Source organism: Notolepis coatsorum, assembly GCF_963971535.1.
Source record: "Notolepis coatsorum genome assembly, chromosome: 10".
NCBI lineage: Eukaryota > Metazoa > Chordata > Actinopteri > Aulopiformes > Paralepididae > Notolepis > Notolepis coatsorum.
This window is the reverse complement of record NC_140174.1, coordinates 56,480,769-56,508,558: the sequence shown is the minus strand read 5'-3', so window position 1 is coordinate 56,508,558 and position 27,790 is coordinate 56,480,769. Positions and strand designations below refer to the sequence as shown.

The 27,790-nt window shown below is 43.4% G+C and overlaps 1 protein-coding gene across 1 annotated transcript in view; it reads left to right on the top strand.

The window, feature by feature from the left end:
- Positions 1-9,630: 9,630 nt before the first annotated feature.
- The window catches only part of skap1 (src kinase associated phosphoprotein 1), a 59,738-nt gene continuing 41,578 nt past the window's right edge, over positions 9,631-27,790 (top strand). Inside the window, exons 1-4 of the mRNA XM_084323046.1 lie at positions 9,631-9,708; positions 11,523-11,628; positions 25,957-25,982; positions 26,339-26,455. Coding sequence (XP_084179172.1) covers positions 9,669-9,708; positions 11,523-11,628; positions 25,957-25,982; positions 26,339-26,455 — 289 coding nt within the window. The 5' untranslated portion in view covers positions 9,631-9,668. The remainder of the gene's footprint in view (positions 9,709-11,522; positions 11,629-25,956; positions 25,983-26,338; positions 26,456-27,790) is intronic.

The window sequence follows — 27,790 nt, the reverse complement described above, 5'->3', positions numbered from 1 at the left end:
CACGACCAAGGTACCCATGTACATGTCAAAATACTTCCCAAAGGTCAGTGAATACCACGATCACAACACCAGAGGGAGCTCCACAAATCATGTTAAACCCAGATTCGGCTCAAATAAGGGACTAAACACGTTTCGCAATTATGCCACATCAATGTGGAACGCCCTACCCAAAGCTGTAAAGGAATGTGGATCACTACCCACTTTCAAAACCTCTCTCAAGGGACACCTACGGGAGACTGCAATTCAACACTGGCCCCTGTAAATATCCTAACCCAACCCCCTCCAATGTACAGTCATTTACCTAGTATGGTTTTGTCAATAGTTCAATGTACAATTGTGTTTGTTTGTACAGTGTCTCCTCCCCCCCCCCTCAATGTACAGTGTTACTTGTTTATACAGTGTGCCCCCCGCCCCCCCCCCCCCCCAACCACCTCCAATGTAAATTACCCAGTATGGTTGTCAATATCCCAATGTACCCAACCCCCCCCACCCAACCTCCTCCAATGTACAGTTTCTACGTCAAATGTATATACTCCCTTTTCTTGACTCCTTCTGTATCACAAACAGTACTGTATTTGCAAATCTGGTATGTCATGAATGTATAGATGTAGCAGTACTGACTATCTGTATGTCATGTATGTCATATATGTCTATATGAATTGAAAATGGGGGACCCTGATGGAAACAAGACAAACGTCTTTCTCAGGTCTGCATCCCCTTAACAATTGTATGTATTGAGCCGTACTGTATTGTACCCATTCTGCAATCTGTTAAATAAAGTTTTCATTCATTCATTCATTCACTCCCAGGAATAAACCTAACCTCCTCAAGTATAAACATCCTCCAGTATATTCAGACATCTACTACAGACATCCATTACATCTCTCCTTCTCCCAGGAAAAGACCTAACATCCTCAAGTATATGTTGAAATACTCTAAAGAGAACCATAATGATGTAACATTACATAACATCCCTGCACAGATAATACAGGTAAGTGCCTTCTAGCTGTAAGGTGAAGCACTCATTTTTTTTTTTTTTTTCTTTTTTTACTGAACGTAGTCCTTGAGCCATTCTGGCAGCTTTATCTGCTGTCTCGGAACGTCTCTCACTTTAGTCTCTGTACTCTCTCTCTCTCTAGTCAGGGCGCTTGGCACTATTTCCTCCTCTGTTGTTTGCTCCTCCTGTGGAGTCGGTGTCTCTTGTGGCTCAGGGAGAGCTTGCAGATGAGCCCTGTTCCTCCTCACCACCTCTTCTCCTGCCCGGACCACATAGGAGCGTGGCGTGTCAGCCTTCCTGAGCACCGTAGCTGGCCGTTTTGAGGTGGAGATCCACACCGATTGACCCGGTCTCAGTTCCGGCCTCTGTGTGGCCCGGTGTCTCTCATTAAAGTTCTGCGTCTGTCTCAGTTTCAGTTGGTAGTCCTTTTCCTGAAAGGCCTTCGTTTTGGGCCATTGTGGTTTCAGGTGGGCCGGCGCCTGTGGCAGTGGGGAGCAAAGCTTCCTGCCCATCAGGAGCTCAGCAGGTGATGGTCCATGCTGCAATGGTGTGACTGTGTACGCTAACAGTGCCCTGTGTGGGTCTTCATTCTTACTCAACAGTGACTTAGCCGTCTTGACAGCTCTCTCTGCCTCTCCATTGCTCTGGGCAAAGTACGGGCTACTTGTCACATGAGCAAAGTCATAATCTGTGGCAAAGGCGGCAAACTCCGCTGACGCAAACTGTGGACCATTATCACTCCGTAGGACCTCTGGGACCCCGTGTCTGGAGTACATGGCCTTTAACGCCTCGATCACTCCTTTAGTTGTGGTAATGGGGGTTTTCTCTATTTCAATGTACCTTGAATAGTAGTCTACTGCTAACAGGTAGGTGGTGCCCTTTAGGTAAAACATATCCACCCCTACCTTTTGCCACGGCCGCTGAGGCAATGCCGATGGTATCATTGGCTCTGGATGGCGTGTCTGACTCTTCACACATGTTTCACACTGTGTTACTACCTTAGCGATCTGACTACTTAAGCCCATCCACCACACTGACTGCTCTGCTCTCGCTCTGCACTTAGATATCCCCATGTGTCCCTCATGTAAACGTGCCAGCATTTCTGTTTGCAAAGTCTCTGGTACTACTATCCTCCGTCCTTTCATTAAAAGGCCTCCTGCACAGTATAGCTCACTCTGGTAGATCCAGTAGGGATTTAGCTGCTGTGGCAGTTCCTCCTGTCTTGGCCACCCCTTTTTGCACTGCTGTATAAGCTGTCTGCAGACAGAGTCCTTTTGCTGTTCCTCAGCAATCTGTTGCAGCTTTGCCTTAGACGCTGGTAGGCCCTGCTGTACTGCCTCAACAAACACCTGTGCTTCTCCTTCCAGCTCTCTTTCCTCCTCTGTCAGTGTGCGCACGATTGGGGCCCTTGATAATGCATCTGCCGTTATCAACGCTTTCCCTGGGACATATACTATGTGGTATGTATATCTCAGTAGCCTAAGCCTAAAGCGCTGGATTCTTGGGGGTAAGTCATCTAGTGCCTTCGTACCTAACAGAGCCAACAGTGGCTTGTGGTCGGTCTCTATGGTAAATTGAAGGCCTATTATATACGAGCTGAGCCTTTCGCATGCCCATGTTACTGCCAGCGCCTCCTTCTCCACCTGGGCATATCTCTGCTCTGTGTCAGAGAGACTGCGTGAGATATAGGCTATCGGGCGCCACTCCTTGTTGTCCTGCATTTGGGTGAGGACTGCTCCCACTCCAAAAGATGATGCATCTGCAGACACTCTTGTCTTAGCATTTGGCCTGTACTGTCCTAGCACCCTATCTGAGGCCAGATCAGACTTCACCTTTTCAAAGGCTGTCTGCTGCACCTCTCCCCACACCCAGGCATTCTCTTTCACCAGTAAATCCCGTAGTGGTTTGGTAGTGTCTGTGAAAAGAGGTACAAACTTTCCCATGTATGTGGCCATGCCCAGGAACCGTCTCACGTCTGCAACATTTTGTGGAGCGGGCATGTCTACTATTGCCCTCACTTTCTCTGGGTCTGGCGCTATGCCCCCTGCACTGACTTTGTGGCCCACGAACACCAACTCTGTCTGTGCGAACATGCACTTTTCATTTAGGGTCAGGCCGGCTTCCTGAAGCCTGGACAGGACCGCAGTGAGCCTCTCATCATGCTGGGTCCTATCTACGCCACATACCAGCACATCATCTGCGTGGCATATTATGCCCGTCAGCCCGTCCAAGAGCTGCGACATGCGCCTCTGAAAATGTTCTGGACCAGAGCTGATCCCGAACGGCAGGACATTGAAACAGAAGCGGCCACATGGAGTAACAAATGTGGTGAGCTCTCTGCATTCTTCTGATAGGGGAATCTGCCAGAACCCTGAGCGTGCGTCTAGCTTAGTGAAGATCTTTGCCCCATTCAATTGAGCCAATGACTGCTCTACCGATGGTAGTATGTGTCGTTCTCTACATACCGCCTCATTGAGTCTAGTCAGATCCACGCAGATCCTGATGTCTGTCTTGTTGGGCTTCATCACGGGTACCATACCCGCACACCACGGCGTTGGCCTTTCTATCCTTGAAATTACTCCCATTTTTTCCATTCTCTCCAACTCCTCCTTAACTTTGTCTGCTATTGGTATAGGCACTCTGCGTGGAGTAGTGAGTGCGTATGGTACTGCATCCTCCTTCAGGCGAATGCAGTAATCCCCCTCTAGCCTCCCCAGGCCTGCGAACACTGTGGGGAATTTACGCCTGAAAAAGTCCCCTGGGTCCTCCAGTTCATCAACCCGCTCTACCAGTCGCAAGGCTTCAACTGCTGGCAGACCTAATAAGGGTCTGACTAAAGAATCTACTACAAATACCGACTGGGCAACCGTTCCACTTTTGCTCTTGAGCTGGCATATGACTTGCCCTGCTACCTGCAGCACCATGTTATTGGGCCCATATAGCTTCTTATCTGTTGCCATCAAGGGGCCGTCTCTGCTATATTTATATAGTCTGGTGGCGATAGCAGTGACTGCTGCTCCTGTGTCTATTTTAAAAGAGATCACTTCTCCATTGAGTTCTATGTCTGTGTGCCAGCCAGAGACATGATCCTTCACTTCTCCTAGAAAAAGGGTGTCCTGTTGTAACTCTCCCTCCTCTAGCATCTCATACACTGGCTGTGCGAAACGGCACACTGCAGCGAAATGCCCTGTCTTGTGGCACTTTCTACATTCTGCATTGCTAGCTGGACATTCTCTCCAGCTATGGGGGGAAAATCGACCACATTTCTGACATTTCTCTGTGTTTTTGACTGTCTCTGTCTGTCTTGTTCTGGTATACCCTGTTTGTTTGTGACCATATGCCTCTTTCTTTTTGAATGGACGAGAGATCGCATCCACCTCTCTCCTTTCCTCTGTGTGTGTAGCCCCGCCCCGCATCACAGTCTGTTGCTGCTTCACCGTTTCCTGCTGTTTCACTTGACTGATAGCCTTGTTCAATGTCATGTCAGCGTCTAGCTGCAGTTTCTCTGAAAGGGCCAGGTATTTTATCCCGACAATAATGCGATCCCGGATTAACTCCTCCCTCAACACCCCAAAGTTACAGTGTTCTGCGAGTTTATGCACTGCCGTTATGAAGCTATCCGCGGCTTCCCCTGGCTCTTGTTTACGTACATTAAACTGCGCACGCTCGAATATGACGTTATGTCGCCCTACGAAATGTTCTTCCAAACACGTAACCACAGTTGCATATACAAGCCTTTCCTGTGCACTCAGCTGAGTAGCATTTAGAATGTCCTCCGCTTCATCTCCCATGAAGTATATCAGCGTATTGACTTGGAAAGCCTCTCCCTTCCTCTCCAGTCCCGATGCGACACGATATCTGTCAAACCTCCGGATCCATCTCGGCCAGTTCTTGCCGTCTGTGCAGTCAAACTTCTCCGGTGCGCTGACATGGAAACTGTCCGTCTGCGCGCGACCTGCTGCCGGTGCTGGTGCCCCTTCGCCGTCCGACATAGTTAGCTAACGTTAGATGTTGTGCTATCTCTTGTAATAGCCTGTAATATCTCTCTCGCCGCTTGACCAGTCTCTTCTCTTCGTCTCCTAGGTAACGGGTTAACCCTTCTGACATGGGTTGAACATAGAGTTGTTCCGATACCGATACTAGTATCGGAAATGCCGCCGATACTGCCTAAAATGCTAGTATCGGTATCGGCGAGTACACGTAAATTCTAGCCTCCGATCCCATGATGTAATTTATCTCCTGCCGAGTCCTGCGGAGAGTGAGGATTATAAAATGAACATGTTTTAAAGTGTGATGCTGTGTCATTTTAACAGCAGATACACTTTCTTAAATTCCATTGTCCCCGACAGTGCGGTGTGACGGGGAGCTCGGACGGGAATCGGGATGTGTTTGGCTGGTGTTATGATAGCATTAGCTGGAAAGATAGCTAGTTGGAACAACATCCGCTTTTAACGTTACATCAAATCAGATGATCGCCTGTCCTTTCTCCAGGACCTAACACTGTCCGTGACCGTCTATCTACAATAATGCACCCACGGTGAATTGTATTTAAGTTAAGTAGCTACGGACTAGCGTTAGCTGACTATTACTAACGTTATCTTAATGTCGATGCGGGAAGGCGAGCTAGGTCAGTTAGCTTAGCTTGATAACGTTACCGTGTCTAAAGTTGGTGCTATTCACATAATCCAGCAATAATGGCTGCAGACCTGCAAGCAAAGTACAGCAAGTGCCAAAGGATAAGAGTCTGAGGCGGAGTTTCAAAAGAGAATGTTGAATATTTATTTTGCATCAAAAACCACAACATGAACGTTCTATCTGCCACTAGTTTACAGACTGAATAGGGTATATCTGCAGAGCCACTGAGTAGCGAGTGCAACACCGTTTAATGTCCGTGTGGATCATTGGAGTAGGGTATATCTGCAGTGCTGCAGCCCATACTCATTGATTAATGATACTAATACAAATCTATACAATCACCTGTTGTTGAATAAATACCATACGTTCTAGTTATTACTAAAAAACAGTATAACAGTATCTGAAAAAAAAAAAAAAAAAAAGGTATAATTTATATAATTTTTTTTTAATTTTTTTTTATGCACTGGTATCGGATAAATATCGGTATCGGCCGATACCCAAAGCTTAGGTATCGGAATCGGATCGGAAAGGGAAAAATGGTATCGGAACATCTCTAGTTGAACACTTCTGACACCATGTGGTAAAGCTTAGGTGGTGTTTCATATCAAGGACTCAAGGTGCTCCCATAGTCGAGCAGACTGTACACAGAGCAGACCCCGCGGAGGTCCGCGCGGACTCTTTGAGCCTTCATAGTCGAGCGGACCTCCGCGGACCAATTTCCTACATGTCACGCGGCAGTTTACACAATTGTCCCCACGCTGTTCAACTTCTGTCATGTCGTCGTCATCCGATGTCAAAATAAAGAGTATGTTATCTCCGTTTCCAATATTTCGATAATAAAACGGGCAGTTTTACGCACTTGAATAACAGGTATATAGGCAGCGAGATGCAATGTATAGGCTTGAGGTGGACAGCGCGTGGTGCTGAAAAGACACGCATTGCATGAAATAAAAGCACCAGTTTTATTTCAAAATATTGGAAACGGAGATAACATTCTATGTTATCTCCGTTTCCAATATTTCGAAATAAAACTGGCAATTTTACACACTTCATTTAGAAAAGCCATTCAAACATCTCTCTTGGCACAGAGCGAGTGTTCAGAGTAAAATGCAGATCGGCGTCACATTAAATGCAGTTCGATGTCAACCAAAACGCTGAGCAGCGTTTTGTGTGACACCAAGTCAGCGGCGCGGATGTCCGCGCGTCAGAAAATAGGAGCTTCCCACCTGTGGGTCTGCTGTCCGCTGAGATCAAAGCTCAAGAGTCCGCGCGGACCTCCGCGGAGTCTGCTCTGTGTACAGTCTGCTGGACTATGGGAGCGCCTTCAGACAGCGTGGCCATTTCAAGTAACGTCTTTATTCATCTAACACAACTGCGCCTGCGCCACGCCTTACAGCAACAGCTATGGATGCCCGTAAGGGACATCCACTACAATGACATACACAACATACATGACATTTATGGCATAGGGACATACAGGTATTTAGTACTGATACATTTGTGACATAAACGGTATTCAAATATACAGTACTGTTACTCATAGATCCTGACAGAGTATATACATATGATGGGGAGGGGACTGTACATTAGGAGGGGGTGGGTGGGTGGGAGAGAAATATACATACGGTGGGGAGGAGACTGTACATTTGGAGGGGGTGGGTGGGTGGGGGAGGAGACTGTACATTTGGAGGGGGTGGGTGTGTGGGGGAGGAGACTGTACATTTGGAGGGGGTGGGTGGGAGAGAAATATCCATACGGCGGGGAGAGAATATATACATGCGGTGGGGAGGAGACTATCTATTAGGAGGGGGTGGGGGGTTTGGACATTTACGGTGGCCAGTTTCGAATTGCAGCCTCCCGTAGGTGCTCTTTAAGAGCGGTTTTGAATGTGGGTAGGGATTCACATTCCTTTACAGCTTTGGGTAGGGCGTTCCACATTGATGTGGCATAATTGCGAAACGTGTTTAGTCCCTTGTTTGAGCCGAATCTGGGTTTAACATGATTTGTTGAACTTCCTCTGGTGTTGTGGTCGTGGTATTCACTGACCTTTGGGAAGTATTTTGACATGTACATGGGTACCTTGGTCGTATAGTGTATCTTGTGACATGACCTCATTTGGATGTAAGGGCTCACAAAACATATTCACTATCCACTTCATTGTCTATGCCATAGACTTTACTCCATAGACAATGAAGTGAATCATGAATATTGGCCTATAAAATGTTTTTGTGTGCTCTTACAACCAAATGAGGTGAAGTTTATGGAGTAGCCCCAGATTGTAGTCCTATATCCCGGTGACATCTTAAAAGAGTTGTGGGTAAGATATTTGGTTTCTCGTGTAATGGATGATCATAGTCACATGACAATCTAAACTACTGAAATACATAGAAGTAGTGATGCACTGATATGAAAATGTTGGCCGATACAGATAACCGATATTAACCAATAACTATTTCTGTTATGGCCGATAACAGATATTACCAATGTCGTTATGATCTGTATAAATAAAACACCTTTCTATGATCATACAATTTTGTCCATTCTGAAACAATGTTAGCCCACAATCATTGTCTCATGTAAGTGATGTTACCCAAACAAACTACGTGGCCAAAAAAATTTAAACACACACAACGGCAGCTAGACAGAGAAATAATCATCAGTTGTCCACATCGGCTCAGTTTTGCTCCTCGGACCGATGCAATCAATACAAAAATCACTATCACCAGCTGATATATATATATTTGCTGATATACATCTGCCCAGTTTTGCTCATCAGACCGATACCGATGTATGAAAAAAGCACTATCATCAGCTGATACCGATATGGTCACCAATATATTGTGCATCCCTACATAGAAGAATAGGATTACAGTATACTCTCCTACCAGCAGGCCATCAATGTTGTTCACATAGGAGACTAGGTTATCTCTAACACAAATACCACACAGACATACAAAAGATTCTCTAAAAATACCTCTCAGGTGTTTTATATTTATATCTGTTGTATACATAGCACATACATTAGTATTATAAATGGAACTCTACTGTTTATTTATTACTCGGGTTTAATTGAGGGACTCTTCAATTAAGGAGCTGCAATTTTAAGACAATGTAGATAGCGAGCTATAACCAGCAGTATTTCTATGATGCTTTTATGATCTTATTTTATGATCTATGTCCAAGTCACTGATTTCCATTCCTGCTGCTGGAGATGGACTGTATGTTGTCCATCTCCACTGTGTAAAGAACGTACCTGCTGTGTATGATATCACGGCCTGTAGCGTGGTTGATGGCCATGGCTGGGAGGTATGCCGAATATGAAGGTATAGTATATGTCATGGATCCTTGTAAAGATATAGATTTATACTGTACCGTTGTCCAAGATATATATACTGTATATATACATATTGTAATAAAAAAGAAGAAATAAATACATACTGTATCTTTTTAAGTTAATTGAAAAGGTTTTCCAGCAGTATTTATAAAAAATGTAAATAAAAATAGCCAATTTTGAATTAAATGGCACCATGACAACTTGTATTACAAGATAAAGACTTAAAAGAAAGTCATATCACATTGTATTTTGTTCTGGAAACCTAAATACCGTTGAAATTATATTTTGGCCACGCCACCCAGCTCTACGTGGTGGGACCCTGGTGGTTCAGGCAGTGGGGTTTCCTCTCCTGTCAATCTAAAAACCGTCGTCAGACAGGTCATAGTGAAAGCAAAGCTCTGAGGAAGCTGTCATCTTTGCACCTGCTCCTCCCCATTTTGTGCAAATGTAGATACACACACGGACGTTTAGATTTAGAACAGTACTAGGTCACACAGGTGCTGTGTGAAGCCCAGCTTTTATTTTCTGACAGTGAGCTCTCTGACAATAGGAGAACTGGGGTCATGTTTGTGTAGTCTGCCCGACCTCATCCAACTCCACTAAGTGTAAAAACGAAGTGAGAAGAGGTTGGAATATCGGAAAACTTTAAATATCAGATGTCTGGGTAATAAATCAGAACTTTATACAGGGGACAAACTCAGCATGGGGACAATCTCGGATGACATCAGGAGACTTTTGGATGGTAATGTTACTATTTCTCTCTCTTACCTTTTTATTGTTACTGCAATATAATGTGATTTTAGTTTAACATTGTCATTGTACATGTACAAGTATAGAAATTCCAGGAAGGACATGATTCCAATATTAAGGGTCATAGTGTCAGCTGAGAATGTTTTTGAATGTATTTTCCTCCGTTGACTTTGTCACATTTGCCTTGTTTTTCTGCGTTCTCTGTGAATATAGTCAAACCTATATCTTCTGGTGTTTCCCACAAGTCGGTAGGTTATTTGTGGTGGGTGGCCTGGGAGGTTAAGGTATATAAATGAACAGCAGAAACAGACGTGTAAATGCACTACATGTGGTTGGTGTGTCTGATGTTGTGGGTCACAAATACATCTATAGACCGGAAAACAAGCTGTCTTCTGTCAAAGCCTGTACAGAAGTCTTTGTTACATGGGAGGAACATTTTGGGCTTTACCACAGGGAACATAACAAACAGAATACCACATTTCCATAGATTGCCATCTCACTCACCGTGGCGTGCCGAGACAAACTGTCGAAGGCACATGGAGACTGATGTGAGCATTTGCATGTCGCACCAGGACGTCAGACCGAACCTTTGGACAAATATTTGCATGTGTCATTGCATTGTGTAATATCAGGACATAAAGAAATGTAATTGGATAGCGCAAGCGATGTACTGGCAGGCTAACGTGTTTCACCCATGGCATCCTGAAAACAGGCCCAACAGTAGTTCGGAATACCCCCCTTTGACGTGAGTAACCTAGCATTTAATTGTCATGGTGAAAGTTACTAATCATAAAGGTTTGTCGCCAATGAATGCCGCATTCTTGATGATTTAAAGCCCCAATTGGAAAATATTTGGTCATACAAATTTAGACTCTGATTTGGAGATTAGAAATAAGCTTTTTGGAACTTTATTATCTCATTGTAAATGAGAAAATAGGTCCGCTTTACTCTAATGTTTACAAACATTACATATGTAACCCGAGAGATTTGAACTCGTGAGCTCTTGCTCTTCAACAGCCGTGTCAACCAGTTGAGCTAAAGGGTCCGACCCGTTAGCAGGTACTGGTTGACTGCGACTGATTATTCTATAGTTTACATACATCCCCCCCCAGATAATCTTTCGTCCCCATGCCCACCATCCCAGGGGTTAAGGCACTGAGATCCCACCCCTTCCATGTGACACTGCTAGTTCATGGTTTCACATGCTACTACAATCCCACTACCAGGAAGCAGAATCCCACCGCTGCCACCAATGTAACCGAGATATTTGAACTCGTGAGCTCTTGCTCCGCAACAGCCGCGTCAACCAGTTGACCTAAAGGGTCCGACCCATTAGAACTTAGCAGGTACTGGTTGACTGCGACTGATGAGTCTATAGTTTACACATATCTTTTTACAGTCTCAAAATTGCAGTATTATATAAATAGGCTAATATAATAATAAGCTAGCATGACGTGCTGGACTCCTTTTAGGTTGTCTAGGTTCATATGATACCACTACCTTGCCGTGCTAGCTTATAAAAGGTTGGCTAACAGGGAAGTCGGCTAATGGGGAAAATCTTTTTAGGGGGGCTAAAATAATTTAAAGGTGGGCTTCAAAAAGGGTCTGGCGATGCCGCTGCTTCCGTTCACAAGCATGCATCTCTAATATTTAGGCCAGCGATAAAAATGTAGCCTAGCAAGGACACGTGTTCTCTGGCTTGGTCACATGTACTGGTCAAAAGTTACAGGTCCAAATGGTCTCAGAATTGCTGTGCTGACGGTATAAAGGAATATCTTATCTTATCTTGTCTTATCTCCCCCTCAGACTGTGAGCTGTTTGTATCAGAAATCCTCCAGGATGAGAACCTAAGTGAACAGGCCAGAGAGACACGGGCCGTCCTACTGAACAACTTCAGAGTGGTCCACTCCAGGTATAGGCTCTGTTTTGACCTCCAGGAACAGTGGTGGCACAGGGGACGCCTTACTGAATAACTTCAGTCCATTGTAGGTAGCAAAATATAATATCACAATATTCATATCGCATATCACAATATTATTTTCTCAAATTTGATGGTATATGTTTTTCAGTACAAATTAAAAACCTTTTTATGTATTTCAGTATTTTTTTCACTTTTTCTTTTACTGCAAGGCTGGGTTTTTGATACATTTTTTATTTAATTTCAAACCTTTATTTCAACTCGTAAGACACTGAGGCTACCCTGATTTACAGCAACGATGAGCTTACAAAATAAATTTATCAGCAATTTCATACATATAGGCACAATAAATAAGAATAATTAATAAAAAAATAAGACAAATTGACACACAGTGGTCGGAGATGATACCTTTAAATGCAGCAAATGGGAACAACCTTCAGAGTCAGTTGAAGGGCATTCCAGGCGTTGGAAGCATCAAAGGAAAAAGCAGTTTTTCCTAGTTCCGAGCAAAGAACCAACAGTAATTTGAAAGTGTAGAATAGATTTAATTCCAACAGTGTTATGATGTAAGGGGGAAGTTTACCAATAAGGGCTTTAAAAATAAACAAATACCAATGATAGTTATGCCTTTCAACCAGAGAAGGCCATCCAACCTTTTCATAAAGGACACAGTGGTGGGTATCATATGTGTCACCAGTAATAAATCTGAGGGCAGAGTGATGGTGGAGTCCAGTGGTTTAAGAGTTTAAGAGTCTTTCTACTAATCACAGGAAAGCTGGATCTATTTCTGTACAGGAAGCCAATTTTCTGTCGCAGCTTGGAAGCAAGAATATCCAGATGGAACTTGAATGAAAATGTCTCATTGAGCCACAAGAACAGTTACAGGGCTGACCCCTATTAGTCGATTAGCCGACTAATCGGTCGAAAGGAGCCGTAGTCGACTGCCAACCTCTTAGTTGAATAAATTTTTTTTTATAATGAATTAAAAACAAATTTTTTTCTTTCCAAAAGAAAAGAGGCCTAGAAGCGTGGCTAACGCTAATGGCACGCATACCAGAGGCTAACTGCCTAAGAAAACAGGCACAGAGGCACTGAAAGAGGATTTCACCCATCTAATGAACACACTAGACTAGACAAATATCAAGATGTATCCATCAGTGGACCAATCGACTCCTTCAGACATTAAGCACCCCCCACAGCCCAAATGGAATGATAAAAAAAAAAAAAAAAAAAAATTACACATTTCTTTTAGTCGACTAATAGTCGACTGATGGCAAATTTTGGCCAATCATAGTTGACTTATCTAAATCCTTAGTCGGGGACACACCCATTATGTTCATATCCAGTATACCTCTGAGCACTATACCAGGTATAGGCTATTGACCATATTCACACGGGCACTACCAGGTAGGCTATTGACCATATTCACACGAGCACTACCAGGTAGGCTATTGATCATATTCACACGGTGGCCATTTTGCTCAGTGTCATGCTCAGGTTGGGTTCCTTTCCACAAAATGGCTGCTGTGTAAATATGGTAACAGGAGAACAGTGGTGACAATGGGATGTCCTACTGAACAACCTCAGAGGGGTCCAATGTAGGTAGAAGGGCTGACCCTTACCCCTCTTAACTTATCAGTGGTTTTGGTCCTAGTCAAGTAAACCTTTTACTGTTGATTAATAATTTTTAATGTTTGACTATCACTATGAATTGAAAATGGGGGACCCTGATGTAAACAAGACACACGTCTTTCTCTGGTCTGCATCCCCTTAACAATTGTGTGTATTGAGCCGTACTGTATTGTACCCATTCTGCAATCTGTTAAATAAAGTTTTCATTCATTCATTCATTTAGCACCGCTCTGGTAAATTAACACAACATTTAAGGAGGTTATTTTTGCATGATCCTATGTGGGGGAAACTCGTTTTACAGATTTGTCGATTTTTTGTCGAACTTCTTTAGTCAAGGATAGCCCTACTGGGTAGGCTATGTTTTGACCTCTGGGAGCAGAACACAAAGAGGCTTAAAGGAGATGGAAAACATTGACCTGATTGGTAAGAATTCTCACACCAATGTCTTGACTCCTGTGATGTCACTGACTATTCCTACTTTCCTATTTAAAATGCAGCTTTATACACAACATGTTATTAACACAATTCTTATTCCTCATAGTAGGTGATCTTATCTTGGCCATTTGTTGCGTTCTTAAAAACGACACAGTATGAAAGGAACTAATTTAGCTTAACCCTTTGGGTGCCGGTCACGTAGAACTATGTTTCTGTCGCCCGACGGTTGAGTGCCGGAAAAGTAGATCTAAGTTTTTCTCACGGTATTTCTTTTATTCGCTATTGCCATTCATAATTCAGCGGGGCACCTTGTGCATACTGTTCTGAATGTGTCTGAGCTAGCAGACGGTCTTATACCGCCCTCTTAACGCCTTCGGCCGCTATTGCACTCCATTAGAAACTGTCGTTTATTTTCTCTACCGATCTGCGGCGTGGGTGGCGGGTCCTAAACACTCCGGCAAAACATGCGCTTGTAGGGATGGCTTGGACAACCGTCTCCGCCCGCCCGTTCATGTGCAATGCCCAATAAAGAGACAGGATCGCTGTGGATAACTGGAATGGCGATCACATAATTGGATAATTTTTTTTGCATTACATCAGAGACCAGGGAAGGACTCTATATATCCAATCTTGCGTTGATCTGATATTTCTTTCTCCCGCGATTGAAGCTATCTGTGTGTGCTGTGTGTGGCTGTTTACCGTTGGGTGCAGGAGGGGAGGGGGGAGCGCCGCGCTCCATGGCCCATTTCATGCATGCAGATTCTCTTTTTTTTTTTTATCCACTTTTTCTCCCATTTTTCTATATTTTCTCCCATCCCAATTTCGTATCATCCAATTCAACCCTCCCCTGTCACGGACGCTGTTTCTTGCCTCCCACAAGCCGGCTGCAATGTGGACTAAGTCATACATAGCACAAGTCCCCTCCGGTACTTGAGGTAACAGCAGTCGCATCTTTTCACCTGCGCAGCTCGATCTCTCAGTGGCGAGGAGTAACGCGTGGGAGGCTCACGCTGCCCCCGACACTCCCTGATTCTACTGCGCAGGCGCACCAACCGACCTGTAGGAGTCGCTGTCCACAACGCCCGATCCCCACCCATCAGTTTCCCACCCCCTAATACGGCCAATGTGTATTAGTACGGACGACCAGCTAAACTGAAAGCAAATGTGGAGCGCTGGGCTCGAACTGACGAGCTCAGCGTCTCCAGCATTTCGTGGTGAGCGCCTTGCCCACTACGCCACGTAGCCGCCCTTATGCATGCAGATTCTCAAACATAAACATAAAGACGGACAACACACTCATCACAGACAAGCTAGATGTAGCCAATTACTTAAACACTTTCTTCACAAACATAGCCACAACACTGGTAAACAAACTACCCTCCCACTCAGGGCATTATGGGGTAGAACACATAGTAGCTTACTACAAAAACCTAGGGGTCCGCAAAGACGACTTCAAACTGGAAATGGTAACAACAGATGAGGTACTCAAAAAACTGAGCGTCCTCCAACCTAACAAGGCCACTGGCCATGACAACATCCCCTCCAAATTCCTCAGAGACTCAGCAGCCGCCATCACCCCAGTCATCACACACATAATAAACCTCTCCATAAAACAGGGACACGTCCCCAAGGACTTCAAAATTGCGAGAGTGACCCCTCTGCACAAAAAGGGCAGTAAATTAGACCCAGGCAACTACCGCCCTGTTTCTATTCTTACCTCCATCTCGAAAGTCATAGAAAAAATTGTCTGTTCCTAATTTATGCAAATGACATGTCGTCAGCTTGTGACTGCAACTTGTTCCTGTTTGCGGACGACTCAGCCCTGCTGGTCTCTGACAAGAACAAGTTACAGGTTGAAAAAACCCTCAGCTCGGAACTAGGCAGAATCTGCATATGGCTCGCTGATAACAAACTATCATTACACATGGGCAAAACAGAGTCCATTCTCTTCGGTTCAAATAACAAACTCAGCAAGACCGACGGCTTCTCAGTTACAGTGGGTGACAATATTGTCACAAGGAAAGATGAAATTACCTACCTGGGTTCCATCCTAGAGGCTAATCTCTCCTGTGACAAAATGGCATCCAATGTAATAAAAAAAGTCAACCAACGAACTCGATTCTTGTACCGGATCTCCTCTCTGGTAAACAAGAATACCCTGAAGACTCTGGCAGGAGCACTCATTCAGGGGTACTACGACTATGCTTGCACCTCATGGTACCAAAGCACCTCAAAGGCGCTAAAAACAAAATTACAAACATCTCAAAACAAACTGGTCAGACTACTGCTTGACCTTACTCCTAGAACCCACCTCACCCCTGCCCACTTTGACAACCTAGGATGGCTTAGAGTAGATGACAGAGTACAGCAACTTGCAATGGGCCTGGTCTACAAGATACACTACACGACCAAGGTACCCATGTACATGGCAAAATACTTCCCAAAGGTCAGTGAATACCACGATCACAACACCAGAGGGAGCTCCACAAATCATGTTAAACCCAGATTCGGCTCAAATAAGGGACTAAACACGTTTCGCAATTATGCCACATCAATGTGGAACGCCCTACCCAAAGCTGTAAAGGAATGTGGATCACTACCCACTTTCAAAACCTCTCTCAAGAGACACCTACGGGAGACTGCAATTCAACACTGGCCCCTGTAAATATCCTAACCCAACCCCCTCCAATGTACAGTCATTTACCTAGTATGGTTTTGTCAATAGTCCAATGTACAATTTTGTTTGTTTGTACAGAGTCTCCCCCCCCTCAATGTACAGTTTTGCTTGTTTATACAGTGTGCCCCCCCCCCCCCCCCCCCCCACCTCCAATGTAAATTACCCAGTATGGTTGTCAATATCCCAGTGTACCCAACCCCCCCCACCCAACCTCCTCCAATGTACAGTTTCTACGTCAAATGTATATACTCCCTTTTCTTGACTCCTTCTGTATCACAAACAGTACTGTATTTGCAAATCTGGTATGTCATAAATGTATAGATGTAGCAGTACTGACTATCTGTATGTCATGTATGTCATATATGTCCTGATGAATTGAAAATGGGGGACCCTGGTGGAAACAAGACGAAAGTCTTTCTCTGGTCTGCATCCCCTTAACAATTGTGTGTATTGAGCTGTACTGTATTGTACCCATTCTGCAATCTGTTAATAAAGTTTTCAATCAATCAATCAAAGTCTACGAACAGATTGAAAAGTACCTAGCGGAAAAAAATCTAATCTACGAATTCCAATCTGGCTTCAGAACATCCCACTCCACTGACACATGCCTTCTCTATTTGAACGACCACATCAAACAAGAGATGGACGTGGGCAAATACTGCGGCATGGTCATGCTGGACCTATAAAAAGCCTTCGACACTGTCAATCACTCCATTCTGATTGACAAGCTAAAAGCAATGGGTTTTGATAGTGTAATGGGAATTATTAAAGGACAAACGATGAGCCGTTTACATTAATCATTCTGAGTCACGTTTGATAATGATAAGGTTTATTTAACAAATAATAATAGAAAAGTGATTAACAAATAATAATAGGAAAGTAATTTACAGATAATAATAGAAAGGTGATTTAAATAATATAGAAATGTAATTTCCACGTGGCCACGTTGAAAGGGCAGTCACAAAGCCAGAGGCAGGTATGTCACCATTAGCGTTTGGCTGAGGACTGACCCAGAACGCTGTCCACATGCCTGTCAAATACACAGTTGCCAGACATAACAATATATCAGATATGATGACTTAAGGTAAGCAGAATGGTTTTCTCAGAAACTAGAAACAGACAACAACTCTGTTATGACTAAGATGTTAAAGAGACATGCACACATTAACCAGTGTAATGGGAATTCTCTAACCTTGGGTTATGGCTGGGCTTTATAACAGAATACTCTGTGTGTCCTTTAAAGAGACACACACACATTACGCAGATCCTAGTGTAACAGTCTGTAAAATGATAAAACCATAATGACATGATAATATTTCCACGACAGTTCCCTCCTTTTGATAATTATTAATCACAATCATTATCATTTCATAAAGACAACAAAAAATATTATCATTCAAACGCAGATTATAACAACCCAGCAAAAAACTATTTTTATTATCTAAAAAACAGTCACTAGAGGGATAACGAAATCCACAATGAATGATGACGGATGACAGGTAAACAGGTTGTCTCCAGCACAACACAGTGTCCCGGCTCTGGGCAAGGCACCCACCACCAAGCTGAAAAATTGAAATCACAAAAAGAAAAAACAGGGCAGTACCTTGCAAGATAGACTGCGCTCACGAAATATAACACTGGGTGCATTACTAGAAGACAAAAACATTCTCACAAAACTCATAGCGAAAACAGAATACACGTGACTGCATTCTCCGGGAGATAGCCAAAACAAAACAAAAACAATTTGCAGACTCCTCACAAAGAATGAAAAAATAACTGGTTACTATTGCAATGCACAACACATTAAAAAATCTCCACCTGAATCAAAGAAAGTTCATTACATCATTACCTAACATCTTTTAGGACGATACTGTAATATCTGCATGTATTGTGGTTCAAACCTAAGCATTGTGGGTAAAACTTGCCTCATCCCGGAAACGGTCTCTTCTCCCTCCCCCGGTCGCTGGTCCAAGCACCCCCCTCTGCAGTCCATGTATGCCGTGGCTCGGTCCTGATGATCCTCCCCTCCGATGCAAGGAGCCTGTCCGGTGAATGGCTTAGACCTGCTGGAAACTGTCTCTAAGATCTTTATCTCAGGACCACTGATCCTATCAGACTGGAGTCAGCTGTCGGTTGATGGTCTTAGCGCCCCATCGTTCACTAGCCGATAGGCCCTCTGCCTTCTAGTTCTGGAGCAGATTGGGACAGCTTACTTTCACAGAAACCAGCTGTAGTCGGTCCCCCCACTCAGGCCCTTGGTTGTGGCCCTGATGGAACAGGTCTGCTGGAAACCGTCTCACAGATCTTTGTCTCGGCTAATGGTCACGGAGTACTGTCCATGTGTCACCGCTGTAACTGCAGAAGCCTGGTACAGACAGTGGTCCTCTGCGCGTCCTCCTCTTGGTCAGAGACGGGTGCCCGGACCGCAAGGAGAGTGAAGAGACCGTTCAGCGAGACCCCACCACAGAAAAAGAAAGAAAAAAAACCATCAGTACATAGCTCAAATACAACTGAGGTTTTTGACCTAGGCATAAGTGACCATTGCCCCACAGTCTGTGTAAGAAGCACAAGACTGGTTTTAAGGAGGAATTCTAAATCTTTTAATAACGAATCATTCTTAGATGATCTTGTTCTTTCTGATACTTATTGTTATGGGAGATTTATAATATAATATGAGCAATAACTTGTAATGTTATCAGTACATGGCTCAAACACAACTGAACACAATCACGTGCACTCCTGTGACATACGAATAAGATTAAAGAGAGAGAAAGAAAATAAAGAATTAATAATAAAAAAAACGTATTCTGAAGTGCCAAAGGGGATTTTGGATATCTCTTTTTATCACTCCATAAATCAGAATACACTCCATTCAGTCATTGTTATGGCAAAATTCCATACTATGCCAAATCAGATATGAATAGAACTGGACAAACCAAACAAAAAATTAAAGACAAAAAATAAAAACCCACTCTGCATTAAAGATAGAGTAATACCCCGGTTTTAAATGGAGGGGCAAGACAGTTTAATACACACATACGACGTGGAAGGAGTTGCAACACCATTACCCTGAGGATTGGCTGAAATCACTATTATGGCTGCCTACAAGGAAAATAAAACGGATCCCACAACAATGTGACTTATGGCCTTATAGCAAATTGTTTTGACTGGCTAATGTGTGCTTCTCTTAAAGAGAAACGCACATACTACGTTGATATCTGATGACAGCGCACTCTCATACAATACTTCCCCTCCATCCTTTTTTGTCTCTGTTAAATACACAGTGATGGTCAGATATAGGTAATTCGATTACTGATACTTTATCAATTAAGGCTAGGATGTCACCTAGATTATTGTGCAGCAGTATAGTCCTCTGTATCCAAAGGTCTTTAAAGAGGACTGTTGTTCATCGTGCCATCAATCATTGGAATAACTGCCCACTGAACATAAGTAAATTGAATAGTAAAGTGTCTTTCAAATACCACCTAAGAATGCACTACTTAAATATGTGAGCTGATGTTGATAATGATGTCTACATTGTTAATTGTGATTGTCAAAATAATATACACTATCTCTATTGGAATGGAGACTTCAGCACAGGATAAACTAGGGATGGGCAAAAATAATCCAGATCGATTGATCACATGATGTACTCGAGTACTCGTGGAGGAAAACGCTGTACAAAATAAACTTATTTTCCGGTGTTCTAGACTTTTATTTTGAAGCCCACCGACCGGACCGGAAGTATTGTTGTGTGATTATCACGACAGCCGCTTTGTATTCCCTTGTAAACGATAACGAACCAGAGCCGCGCCAGCTCTGTAACGGAGATAGTCATAGGACCCCGGAGTGACGTCAAATGCGACTGCTCAGTGGAAATGTTGGAAACCCTGTTGGTAAAAGCAATGACGCCTGCCGCGGACGTTAAGTTGATAAAGTTCCTATAATAACTTTACGAAACGTGTGAAGACATTTTGATCGACTTCTTTTTTAGTTCATGTTATTAGATTAAGCACTTATTGTATACACATGAAGCACTAGATAGACTATTTGTTTAGTTCAATAGTTGTTCTTAAAGAAACATTCCCATCAGGCATCTCGCGGAACCCCTGTGTGCCCCGTGGTGTGCAGGCAATCTACCCGTTATGTCAGTCCTTTGACCACCCGCTTATTGTAAACACTCATGCATGCACTTGTTTTAACGTTATCCTGTGTCGTTAACCACGCTATACGTTGTATTCATTTTGTTAGCTATTTAGCCAATGTTGTTATCACTGAACGAACACCACCAAAACGTTACTGATCTCTAATCCTCATTTAGCAGCCCAATTTCTCCGGCAGTAGGAAGTAAAACAACATACGTTACACTACTTGTATGATAGCGCACATAAGTCCTTTTAGACCCAGTGTCATCTCCCTCTAAACTCTCACTATAGACCGCTCTCCATAGACTCACTATGTTTGCCACATGTATTCCCACTGTAGGCCTACTGTATTTGTGCTGTATAACGACAACACATTCGACATGCACTTGTTTCTATTCTATCCTGCATTTAATAAAAATAATTACCCATATTTGTGCCTTTATGGCTGCTCTCTTTTTTTTATTTTTTTTATGTTGATTCAAAACAGGGTATATATTGAAATGTATTTAAATCCCAGTCTCAAAGGTATACCTAAACCCTATACACTTTATGATCACTTTGGAGCTACTAATACAAATTTCAGAAGGCCCATTGTCAGTGATTTGTTCACATGGCCTTAATATATTGCTGTACCTGTATCTCTATCGATCTGTGTGCGTGCATGTGAGTGTGCGCTATACTTTGCCTGAGCTCAGGTCGATGTCTCCCCGCCGTGCGTCCAGCCAATGCGCTGTGGGCCCGTCCCGTCCTGCACCTCCGCACGCCATTGTGCTTTTTTCCCCTCGAACACCTCCTTATAGGCACAGTCTTTATACCAATGCCCGGCGCACCGGAGTTGATGGTCGCCGGCGAGACCAGCTGATAGGAGACGGGACGGCCGGTGGCGGTGACGCACACGGAAAGACACCGAGCCCAAAATCCAGCCCCGGGCACACCTTGGGAGAAAAGACAGAAAACAGATTCTTAGCTTCTCCCGTCATGACCCCACAGGCCCCCCTTTCTGGCCCCTCTAAACTGTCCACATTTTCCATTTTCTAGGTAAACACAAAACAAACAAAAACAAACAAAAAATAAATTATGTGGCCCCCAAAAATTGGTTCCTCCTGAGCACTCGGAGATAAAAAGCTCTGTAAACAGCGTACCTCACGCCGCCCTATCCTATTTCCTTTCAGAAAAACTGCAGTTTGACCAGATAGGTGATAGAAATTAATCTTGCACAAAAAAGATAACCCACGCTTTAGTGATACTAGATCACAGGGACTCGAACCCACAACCCAGCACCTGTTCTTGGTATCCTCACGCACGGACCCTCTTCCCGCCTCTTTGTGATAACCCAAAAACAGTGCACTGTAACTTTAGTGATACTAGATCACAGGGACTCGAACCCATACTAAATAGTGAATCATCAATTCTCGATAATTACGCATGAACTCCTGTAATTCCCATCATATTCCACAGTACACCTTACACATGCAATTCTCGATAATTACCAGAACATACCCCTTAAATCCCAGTACTCAAGGAAACACAGGGGGGTTACACACATTATCCTATATTCAATACCCCACTCGCATAATTACTTTATAGATAGAAACAAAAAACGCTTTTAAACAGAATGGCTACTTTATACATAACCGCTTTTAAACAGAATGGCCCCTTTATAAATAACCGCTTTTAAACAGAATGGCTACTTTATACATAACCGCTTTTAAACAGAATCCTCACCGAATATCTCCCCCACGCGCTCCCATGGATTCTAGCCGTAGTTGGCAGCCAAACGGACGCTAGCAGGCGGTTCCTCACTCCCTTCCCATGTGCGGGGGAGTATTGAGGAGAAGAAAGCGCTTTCCCTGAAACCCAAGATTTCAACCTGCCCGCATAGCGCCTCGGCTCGCGGCCAACTCGACCCCCATCGCTCTAAAATATATATTAACCTAATTAAAAAAAATACCCCATAATTCTTCTCGTCGTCAACATATTTTATTATACTCGTGGTAGGCCCCCGCACCCCGTCTATAAGGCACGAGCCTAATCCCTGCCTAATACATTCGGGACGTACCAAGATTGAGAAACTATAGAAAAAACCATCGCCAGTCTACCAAGCACAGTAATACACCAATACAATGAAAAAAATAACCACTACAGAGCACATAGTAATATACATTTAAAAAATAGCTCTGACCGGCACCATGTTCTAGTTTAGACCTCTAATTATAAATTTAAAACAAAAAATGTTTTAAACAGAAATCAGAATGTCAACAGCTCACCGAGTGTTCCTCATCACGCGTCCCCAAGGTTCATGCCGGAGGTGACAGCCAAGCGGACGGCGCAGCTGGTTCTCTCCCCGCACGGAGGAGCCTCGAGACAGCGCTCCCCCGGAATTCCAGGATTCACCCTTTCTGCAGAGTCCGTTTGGCGGCCGACCTCGACACCCATCGGTTAAAAAACATCTCGTCGCCATCTGTAATGGGAATTATTAAAGGACAAACGATGAGCCGTTTACATTAATCATTCTGAGTCACGTTTGATAATGATAAGGTTTATTTAACAAATAATAATAGAAAAGTGATTAACAAATAATAATAGGAAAGTAATTTACAGATAATAATAGAAAGGTGATTTAAATAATATAGAAACGTAATTTCCACGTGGCCACGTTGAAAGGGCAGTCACAAAGCCAGAGGCAGGTATGTCACCATTAGCGTTTGGCTGAGGACTGACCCAGAACGCTGTCCACATGCCTGTCAAATACACAGTTGCCAGACATAACAATATATCAGATATGATGACTTAAGGTAAGCAGAATGGTTTTCTCAGAAACTAGAAACAGACAACAACTCTGTTATGACTAAGATGTTAAAGAGACATGCACACATTAACCAGTGTAATGGGAATTCTCTAACCTTGGGTTATGGCTGGGCTTTATAACAGAATACTCTGTGTGTCCTTTAAAGAGACACACACACATTACGCAGATCCTAGTGTAACAGTCTGTAAAATGATAAAACCATAATGACATGATAATATTTCCACGACAATAGTCTATCAGTGAGATGGATGCAATCCTACCTGGAGGGGAGAGAACAGATGGTGGAGGTAAACGGTACCCTATCCCCCGCCCTCACAGCTGTGGTGTTCCACAAGGAAGCATACTAGGACCGCTACTGTTCCTAATTTATGCAAATGACATGTCGTCAGCTTGTGACTGCAACTTGTTCTTGTTCGCAGACGACTCAGCCCTGCTGGTCTCTGGCAAGAACAAGTTACAGGTTGAAAAAACCCTCAGCTCGGAACTAGGTAAAATCTGCATATTGATAACTGATAACAAACTATCATTACACATGGGCAAAACAGAGTCCATTCTCTTCGGTTCAAATAACAAACTCAGCAAGACCGACGGCTTCTCAGTTACAGTGGGTGACAATATTGTCACAAGGAAAGATGAAATTACCTACCTGGGCTCCATCCTAGAGGCTAATCTTTCCTGTGACAAAATGGCATCCAATGCAATAAAAAAAGTCAACCAACGAACTCGATTCTTGTACCGGATCTCCTCTCTGGTAAACAAGAACACCCTGAAGACTCTGGCAGGAGCACTCATACAAGGGTACTACGACTATGCTTGCACCTCATGGTACCAAAGCACCTCAAAGGCGCTAAAAACAAAATTACAAACATCTCAAAACAAACTGGTCAGACTACTGCTTGACCTTACTCCTAGAACCCACCTCACCCCTGCCCACTTTGACAACCTAGGATGGCTTAGAGTAGACGACAGAGTACAGCAACTTGCAATGGGCCTGGTCTACAAGATACACTACACGACCATGGTACCCATGTACATGTCAAAATACTTCCCAAAGGTCAGTGAATACCACGATCACAACACCAGAGGGAGCTCCACAAATCATGTTAAACCCAGATTCGGCTCAAACAAGGGACTAAACACGTTTCGCAATTATGCCACATCAATGTGGAACGCCCTACCCAAAGCTGTAAAGGAATGTGAATCACTACCCACTTTCAAAAACACTCTCAAAGAACACCTACGGGAGACTGCAATTCGAAACTGGCCCATGTAAATGTCCTAACCCAACCCCCTCCAATGTACAGTAAATGACCAAGTATGGTTGTCAATATTCCAATGTACAGTTTTGCTTGTACAGTTGTACAGTGTTCCCCCCCCACCCCTCCTGCCCAACCCCCCACCCCACCCACCGAACCACCTCCAATGTACAGCCCCCACCCCACCTACCCAACCTCCCCCAATGTACAGTTTTTACGTCAAATGTATATACTTTTTTCTGGACTCTTTTTGTATCACAAACAGTACTGTATTTGCAAATCTGGTATGTCATAAATGTATAGATGTAGCAGTACTGTATATCTGTATGTCATGTATGTCATATATGTCCTGATGAATTGAAAATGGGTGACCCTGATGTAAACAAGACTAAAGTCTTTCTCTGGTCTGCATCCCCTTAACAATTGTGTGTATTGAGCTGTACTGTACTGTACCCATTCTGCAATCTGTTAATAAAGTTTTCAATCAATCAATCAATCAATGACAACGTGATAAGTGAATAGCATTTTATTATTATCGCGTTTTTTTCCTGGAATTACTCAGAAGCACCCGAACTATATTCATATTCAAAACGGAAATGTACGGATGAAAAAATAATTGTTTTTTGCACGTTGACTGGAAGCAACTCACTGACAATCGACAGCGTTATTAGACCCATAGCTATAATATAAAATATAGGTTTATCTCTACAAACAAGGTGACCGATTACATGGGGTTAATGGACGGCAAGGCCAGATGCACTTCCCGGAAGGGGCGTGGCACTCAATGTGTTAACAAGGTCACATTTAGACGGTTGTCTTTTTGTAGGAAGGTAATTTAGAAATTACATTTTGACAATCTCACTTGATGTGAGATTCCAAGGACAACCGATGTAAATAAGTCATTACGCCTTTTTCGTTCCTATCCTTGACAAAAGCAAATATGTGAGTAATGATCTGTATATGTTTTGTTGTCTAAAATAAATACCATACCATGTAAATTGAGAACACGATTTATGGAAAAATGTAATTATACATTCACTATAATTTATTCAAGTGCTCTAGTTTGACGTTAGATGTTCGCTGTGCATTCAACAGTGCTGTGTGATTCAATAAAGGAAGTGTATGCGAACAGAAAAAGAGACCTACTCCGGAAACAGCTTGCTATTCTCTGCATCACATGATAAAGGAGGCACGTTCTCTTCTTTAGAAAACTTGTGGTTTAGTGGTCTCTGGTGCAGGAAGCCATTGGCTATAACCAACATACTGCACCTGACAAGTCATTTCAAACCTGAAAAACGCTAAAGCATAAAGGACTTCTTCTGTTACAATTGCAGAAGATTCTAATTCACGCCTACTTCTATGTTACAGAAATCCCCAGGCGTTCCCCTTCAGATGTAAGTCATTATAACGTATACCCCATATCACATACCATATTGACTAAAAATTCACTTGATGACTGCATGTGTGGGAGGGGGGGGGGGGGGGCACAGAGTGTGTGTGTAAGTGAGTGAGTGGGCCTGTGCGTGTCTGTGTGTAAATCTGTGAAAATCATGCAGGAACGTGTATATTGACTTTAATGTACAAATGGGCAGGACTTCTTTGGTGTAGCTACTGCTTCAAGTTCATGCCTTGGTCCCATGATGTTATACTTTTGATTCTCTCTCTCTCTCTCTCTCTCTCTCTCTCTCTCTCTCTCTCTCTCTCTCTCTCTCTCTCTCTCTCTCAAACACACACTCATGCCCACACCCAGCGGAGTCAAGACAGGAGGACAGTTCTGATGACAATCAGAGCTCCAGCGTGGGCCGGTCGGCCCCTTCAGATGACGTCTCAGTGGCCTCTGACTACCAGGACGATGGAGCTCAAGAGTGTGAGTTCATCAAAACTGCAAAAAGCATGGTGTGTGTGTAGGCGTGTGTGCACAATGTGTGTGTGTGTTTTTTCTCAGCCTACCAAGATGAAGGATTTCCCTGAGTAAATGAAAGGCCTGGTTGTGTGTGTGTGTGTGTGTGTGCATGTTTGGGTACATGCCTGTGTAACAGAGCTGTGCTGATGATAGTATTTATTTATTTGTTTGTTTGTACTGTCGAAATTACAGTACGACACAAAAAAGAGAAAGGGAGAGAGATAGAAACAGGAGCATAGTCTTACTGCCCCTCAACTTTAACAGGGAGGGTGGGGTGCGCTTAAAAAAATAGAGGACCTCTTATTTTTACCCCCCCCCCAGACTCTGTCTGGACATGGACTCTCTCTGGACATGTGCCTGGATCAAAAGAGGGAAAAAAAGAGAGAGAGACTGAGACTCAAAGAGAGGCACACAAATTGAGGGAGATACAGACAGACAGACAGACAGACAGACAGACAGACATGTTATTGTGTTAGTTGAAAGGTCCAGGGCAGTTTGTCTCGTGCTGCTCTCCTGTTGATTGAGGACACAAGGAAGGTTTCAGTGCATTTATGAGGTGTTTTTTGAGAGAAATGGTGCCTTTCTAATAACCTACAAATGATCCTTTGTTCTATTGATTGTGTTTGTTTGTTAGAGTGGTGTAGGCTATTAGGAATCATTGATGTTTCAAGTCAGACATGTGGCTATGCACTGCACATTTGTATTTCTTTTTAAATTATTTTCTTTTGCTCCGATCCCCCAATTTAGTCGTTATGTCAATTCCCTTCCTGGCCGTTGCTCTGGCCTACTGTTGGTCAGGAGAGGGTATAGACTACCACTTGCCTCCTCCGATACATGTGGAGTCACCAGCCACTTCTTTTCACCTGACAGCTGGAGCTTTACTGGGAGAGCGTAAGGTGTGCGGAGAACATTACAGATTCTACCTTTAATAAAGGACAAGAAGTGGAAAAAACATGTCCCCAAAATGAATCTTAACCTACAGTATATATTGTCCTGTGGTCTACAGGCTGCATTTATATTGTAAGGAGGAGTAGTCTGTGACCTCACAGTGCTAGACTGGGATTAGGCTACTTCACAACAAAATTATTTTTAACGTCTTAGTTATTGACTCATGACATATTACTACTACTAGTCTCTGACAACTTGATTTTACAGAATAAAGTGAATACCTCATTCTAAAGATGTTAACCCACTCAGGATGCAAAAAAACATGAACTAGATTGCATAGAATTCACATGGCAGCTGCATTATTATACCCTATTGCCGGACCCCTTGCGATCTGTCAGTGACTCCTCCTTC